The sequence below is a fragment of the Sinocyclocheilus anshuiensis genome, unplaced genomic scaffold (genome assembly GCF_001515605.1).
Source record: "Sinocyclocheilus anshuiensis isolate Anshui unplaced genomic scaffold, SAMN03320099.WGS_v1.1 scaffold975, whole genome shotgun sequence".
In the NCBI taxonomy this organism is placed as follows: domain Eukaryota; kingdom Metazoa; phylum Chordata; class Actinopteri; order Cypriniformes; family Cyprinidae; genus Sinocyclocheilus; species Sinocyclocheilus anshuiensis.
The window spans coordinates 650110-656757 of NW_015547693.1; the positions used below are offsets into that span (position 1 = coordinate 650110).

Sequence of the window (6648 nt, forward strand, 5' to 3'; positions counted from 1 at the left end):
GAAGCACACAATGCGGTCATGTGACAGTATGCAGTGTATACTGCACAGTATGCAGTAAGTATGCTAGTATTCTATGAAGAACTTTCCAAGTGTTGTTTTTAAATCTATTCTAATTTAAGATCACTGATATTTGTTTGAAGTCTTGTTAAATTAAACTCATTGTGCTTTCATATTAAAAACATCACTGTGGAAGGGTTCTTATTTGCATGTTTAGTGACAAACAAAAACAAGTCAAATGTACACTTGTAAAAATAGTTTAATGCATGTGATCCGGGGGCTAAATGGGTGAAGACGGGTGCTAACAGTTGAAATGCACAGTTAATTCATGATATACAACATGGGGGTGGAAAGTACAAAGTCTGATTCTGTCACATTATTATATTGTGATACTACAGACATTATTCTATTCTTAGTCTGCATTGCATGATTAATACAGAATTGACCAATATTATTAATAATAAAAAAGTCACACCAAAACGATGACATACAAACACATCATACACAATTCTAAACGCGATCTCATCTAGTAGCCAGGGACAAAATACAGTATCATGATTAAAAGAAAAAGAAGAAGAAAAAAACGTTCTGTACATGGTTATCTTGCTTAGAACAAAAGGAAAAACAGCAGATAAAACAAGTTCAGAAAATGACAAAAAATAATGTACAATTCACAGGTTTGTGTGTCATGATTACTTTGACTTCCTTCGTTTTGCCTGGGTGGGACTGGCTCCAGTGTTTGATTCTCGAAAGACAGAGGAAACAAAAGGTAAATGAATCATCAAAAACATTCATTTCAGCACTTGTGGTAAATCGTCTTGTGATATACAATAGATATGCTCTCTTTTAAGATTCTAGTCGGAAAAGAAATACCACCAAAACTTTACAAAAAGAAACATCTATTATTGGAGCAATTTAAACTATTACCGTATTGTTCAGAATATAAGAATATATTTATATCTGGAAAAATTGGAAATCTTATATCCAGGGTCTAGAGTTCTACATGTCAATAATACATCCGCAACCATAGGTGGCGCCAAATACGAGTAAAACGAGTGCACCTCCTAGAACTTAAGAGACCAATGCGATTCTTTTCTTTTGAAAGACTTGCGTGAAAGATGTTGACACTTCTGTCTAGGGATGCACCGATACCACTTTTTCCAGTACTCGCCCGATACCGACACTTTTATTTTTGGTACTCGCCGATACCGAGTACCGATACCGATATTTTATTGCATTTGTACATTTTTTAAATATTGAGTACAGAAACCAAAAGGGTATGTATAATGTTAGTTGGTTAACTTCATTTATCAAACAGATAGTCACACCAAAATGTATTCAGACACCTTCAACATTTCTCACATTATCACAGTTTATTCGCTATAGTTTAGAAAATGGTAATAAAATATGACGAGAACTCAGAGTTAAACTGTGTCAGAACAAATTCATCTTGATAATGTTAGATAACTTTGATAGAACGGTATGTAATGGATTACAATCAACCAAAAATGATTCATACAGCTGTCAATATTTACACAACTATCAATACTTAGTCGGGCAGCCCTTAGCCTTAATGACAGCATGTAGTCTCCTGGGCATGCTGTCATCCAGCTTCATGCAAACCTCAACTTGCGTTTGGTATCGGGGCATTTTAACGAGTACGAGTACAGGAGCCCTACTTCTGTCAGATGCAGTTTAGGAGTGCTTTATTTTAATTATTTTATTTAGTAATTGTTTAAATACTCAACGACAAATTAAGTTCATTTTTAATGGTATAATAAATAATAATGCATTAAATATTTAGATATTTTTGTTAGATTTAATTTAAAAATATTTTTCAAACATTGCCTTAAAAATGACTCATCAAAAAGAGTGCTTTAAGATTGATCTAACTGTAGAAGCTGCTAAATACCTTCAGCCAACACAGACTTGTTGCTTCTGTAGTTTTAGCAGATTCACTCGCGTAATTTTTGCACTCGACTTTGTCAGTCCTCTTAGACAAACAAAACTTTTCTTCAACTGACCGAGCTCACTCACGCGAAAACTGATATAATCAATAAATAACTACACAATCAATTCTTATTCACTTATCTTCATATGCTTTTTTTCCCCTTTTGTTATAATGGGAAGATCTGCGAGTGTGTAGAACTACGTAAACTTGTGAAAACAAAAATTAGTTCAGAGCGGATTCTGACTAACCTACAGTAAACACCTCTGATTGGCCACTGCTTTCAACAGAGATGCCTGTGATTGGCTACAATACTCAACACTGCAAAAACATGTAAACAGAAACTTTTGGTTAGGCCTAGGCAATAAAACTGTATCGGCATTTATCGACAGTACACCATCATTGATAATGATAGAAAAAATGTGCGATATATCGCAGGATAGTTTCACGCTTTTTTCATTTAAAGGTGCGTTATGAGTGACAAGCAGACAGCCAACAGAACACACAAACACATGCTGAAATGAGTGCCGTGCCTGTCTGCGATGAGGAGACTGAATCAAAAAAAGGAATATTAGTTGAATTTAAATTAAATTCGCATTCGAATGAAAAAACGCTGTATTTGAATTTTAGGTGTGCATCAGGGAGCTTCTCAGTGGTACGCGATGATGATGATGATGAGGTAATGATGATGTTAGTGTTGTTAATGTTTTAATGTTAATGTTTTTGTTAATCTATCCAGTTGAACCCACCAGAAAAAAAAATGGCTGATTGGCTACAATACTCAAAGCTGCAAAACACGTTGTAAGTAGAAATTTTTGGTTTTGAAATTCGAAACCAGAGAGCGCACACAAAAACACACAGGAGTGTTTGAAAGCGGGTAACTTCGGGCGGGTACAGAAATGAGTTGGTATTACTGGAACTGTAAACGGACCCCCCCCACAATTTTTTTTTTAAAAACTCACAGATCTACACGAATCATACAAATGACCCACTTTGAATTCAAAACGTCGAATTTGCCGAGAGGTGACGAGTTTGCATCCCTGGTAACTGGAAAATGTTTTACATTTTTTAGGAATTACATCAAGACAAGCACATCGCGCATTAAATATCGCATGCGATTTATCGTGCAGCCCTAGTTTCTATATACATTTACATTTTACTATTAAATTTGTATATAAATATATGACACATTTGTATCCATTTAGATGACTAGATATCTAACCTGTACCTTTTCCTGTGTTCAAGGATGCTGAGCCTGGCCTAGCAGCTCTTTTTCTCTGTCCATTGTCGGATGCTTCCTCCTCAGGTTCCTTGTCTGTTCGTGAGCTTCGTCGACTAGGACCTTTTGCTTTCTCAGTGGTGGCCCTTGTATCCCTGGAGAAGGAACAAAGGGCAATAGGGATAACTTTTTTTTTATCAAAACGCTCAGAGTGCAGCCACTTTGCATGCTACATATATTCTCTAGTTTTGTTTGGAAATCAATTGTTCTCAATGGTCTTAACACTGAAGAAAATGACCACATCTGGCCCCTGAACAACTGAGGAATTCACACTTGCTGTTTTTCCTCATCTACCACAGATTACGTCCGTCTTGTTCATGACCGTTTTACTAAAATGGCCACGCTGCCCCGTGCAGGGAATCTACAGGTCTGCTATATACATACCTTGGGGCTAAGTTGACGGGCGTCTTTCTTTTCTTTGCCCATCTGTTATAGAAGTGGAAAAACAGCGGTAAACTGCTTTGATGCTGAACAACATTTTTGCCTCCTTCCCCATATTTGAGTAATGATCAAGAAAAAGAATGATTTCATGAATCATTCCATGATTATTAGTGTTCATGAGGGTGAGTTCATTCAGATTATCCAATAAAATTAATCTTGATTGAAATACAATCAACAAATGTATTCATTTTAAAATACAGGTAATGAATAAAATTAAAATGGTGAAAAAAAAAAAATTGTTAGACAGTCTTCACAACTAATGCTGAACATGAAGTTTATAGATTATTGAAGAACAAAGAGAATTACATATTGCCTTACCCTTGTTCTGCTGCAGTGGTAACCCCTTGTCCTGTAAATAGAGACAACTGAGATTAGTTTTGTGTTAAACAGTGACTATGCATTGTGTTTTTCTATTCGTCAACTTCAGGCTTTATCGCTGGGAGTTCCTCTGAGCCAAGCTGGTACAAAGCTGAACCAAAAGTGTTGGTTCAGAGTCAGACTAGGAGAAACAGTTTTGGTCAAAGCATGCATCACATAGTCTTTAATAAGATTAGAATACGCTAAAGTCCAAAGTGTACTTTAGTTTTTCTAACCGCGTATACTCTGTATGCTCAGGTCACACATGCCCATTGATTTGTTTTACACTAATTAGTTGTTCCACAAGGTTGCAAGGATGCCCATTGTATTCACGGTCTAAAAATCAATGGAAGAGGCGGGACAACAACAAACTTCCAGAGACCAAACTGCTGAGTGAGGGCTTTGAGAGTACAGATATAACGATTCACTCAAATCATGATGCAATAAAATTCACAATACTAGTTTTACAAATCCCAAACCAAATAAATGAATAATACAAATAAAAAAAGTCTCTTCATATAATTAAAATTTGGTTTTGCCTGTGCTATTTCTAACTTGGCTTTTTCTTTTCTTTTCTTTTTTCTGCACCAAAATGCACCTTGTATAGAAAATATATTTGAAACAAAAACAGAATGATCTGACTTTAGCTTATGCTACATAAAACTACATAAAAGCAGACAGGCTGAATGAGATGCAAATTCACTTTCTGACAGCAGATGGCGCTTAAGGAACAGCAGTGATACAGCATTTCCTTGGTAACCACTGTAAACAAAGCAGAGCTGCTTATTAAATACTAGAGCCCGACCGATATGTTTTTTTTTGGGGTGCCGATGCCGATACCGATATTAGGGGGTAAAAAAAGACAGATATCGATATATCGGGTGATATTATTTATGTGTAGGCTATATTATAGTACAGTATAGTCAAAAGTTTGGACACACTTCCCATTCGTGTGTCCAAACGTTTGACTGGTACTGTATATAGAACACAGTATACAGCCTACATAAACAGAATATACTGTACATACATAAACACATTTTTTGCAATGATAACTCATAACTAAATCATACTAGATCAAATCAACTAGATCATAACTAAATGTGGTGATCAAACACTTATAATGATGTGACAAACATAGGCCTATGTGTAGTGGAGGCAGGGTATTTAACAATTTAACAATAAACTTTATTACTCAAAATGAGTCTGACATCAGTGCACTTAACAGTGAACTTCACTTCACTCATTATAAATAATTTAAATAACACAAATAGAACAAAATATATATAACTTGAATTGAGAAATTAAACGAGCTAAATGTGTAGGGCAAGCAAGCTACTGCCAAACCAACAGGGTCAGGTTTATGCAGGAAGCACATCTTTTCCAAATGTAAAGATCTAAAATGAATAAATAATAATAATGAATCATATTTTTTTCACAAATTCTGTGTTGTGTATTTTCTGGTAATCAAATGAACATGCAGAACATTCGTATTTAAATCGTATTTTTGCAGTTTAATATTCACAGACAGTCTATATATGTACTGACCTGTTTTTTATTTATTCATCAAAAATAAGACAAATTCCATGAAATTCCACGTTCAACAGACTCAAGCCACCACTGCACTGCCGTCTATTATTGGACTGCAGAAAGATACTAACTTTTCAGTCTGCTATGTTACTGGCTGTACTGACAAACTATGCTGACACCGTGTCTGCGCAGCAACAGGACGCGACAAAGCGACCGTTGAAAATCATTTGAACTTTGTGTCAGCACGTCATAAATAGAACTAGGCATCAGTTTACAGCAACCAGTGTAGACAACATCACTGATTATAATGGGTTCTATTCTACACCAGACGCGAGTGGCGCAGCGTGACAAAATACAGTTGAATTCTATTGCATACCGGCGCAGCCGGTATAAACACCAGCATTGACTGAGTGGCCGCGATCAGCTCCGGTGGCCGTAACACAGGCTTTAATGCGCTGCAGACGCATGCCGTGATGCGCAGATCAGCTCTAGTCTCTAACATCACTGAATCTGCTGTTAAAATGAACCATCCATTCATCATATCATCATGCAAAACTAAGAATTAGAATCATTGTAATGTGATGATCAAACATAGGGGCGGTGGGTGACAGGCGGATCATTTATTTGAAGTAGCGGACTCGGGTGAAGTTTGAGCTCATCCGCACATCTCTACATTGACCTGAGTCGCTAGTAGCAAACAATGGAGCGCGCTCTGCTGCAGACGAATTCTATTCTATTTTGTCGTGTGATAAGCATGAGTTCTGGGTTGCGGCGCGGCCGGTATAAACACCAGCATTGACTGAGTGGCTGCAATTAGCTCCGGTGGCTGTAACACAGGCTTTAATGTGCCGCAGACGCTTGCCGTGATGTGCAGATCAGCTCTAGTATGGCGTTATCTTACTGACAAATGTCGAGAGCGCATTATTGTAGTGCGAAAGCACATTAATACAATGCGTGAGCGCGAATCTCTCCGCTCGCGCGCGTATTTCCCTTGCTCTCGCACAAAACCGGAAGCGCGCGCTCAGATACACGCTGCTCTCGCCCGGAGAGAGTGCGTGCACTTAAAACGTGTCTCTCCTCTCACTCAAACTGTGTCCCG

General features: G+C 37.3%; 1 protein-coding gene across 11 annotated transcripts in view; it reads right to left on the reverse strand.

Annotated features, from left to right (window-relative positions):
- Window positions 1–244: 244 nt before the first annotated feature.
- Window positions 245–6648, reverse strand: part of LOC107703622 (nuclear receptor coactivator 6-like) — a 19677-nt gene continuing 13273 nt past the window's right edge. For 6 of the 11 annotated variants that reach the window (XM_016506322.1, XM_016506320.1, XM_016506316.1 and 3 more), the window contains 4 exons: window positions 3984–4014; window positions 3609–3650; window positions 3168–3319; window positions 245–742 (listed from right to left, as the gene is read on the reverse strand). In XM_016506322.1, the coding sequence (XP_016361808.1) occupies window positions 690–742; window positions 3168–3319; window positions 3609–3650; window positions 3984–4014 (278 nt within the window). In that variant the 3' untranslated portion in view covers window positions 245–689. The remainder of the gene's footprint in view (window positions 743–3167; window positions 3320–3608; window positions 3651–3983; window positions 4015–6648) is intronic. The other 5 variants (XM_016506325.1, XM_016506324.1, XM_016506321.1 and 2 more) reach the window with 2 other exon arrangements.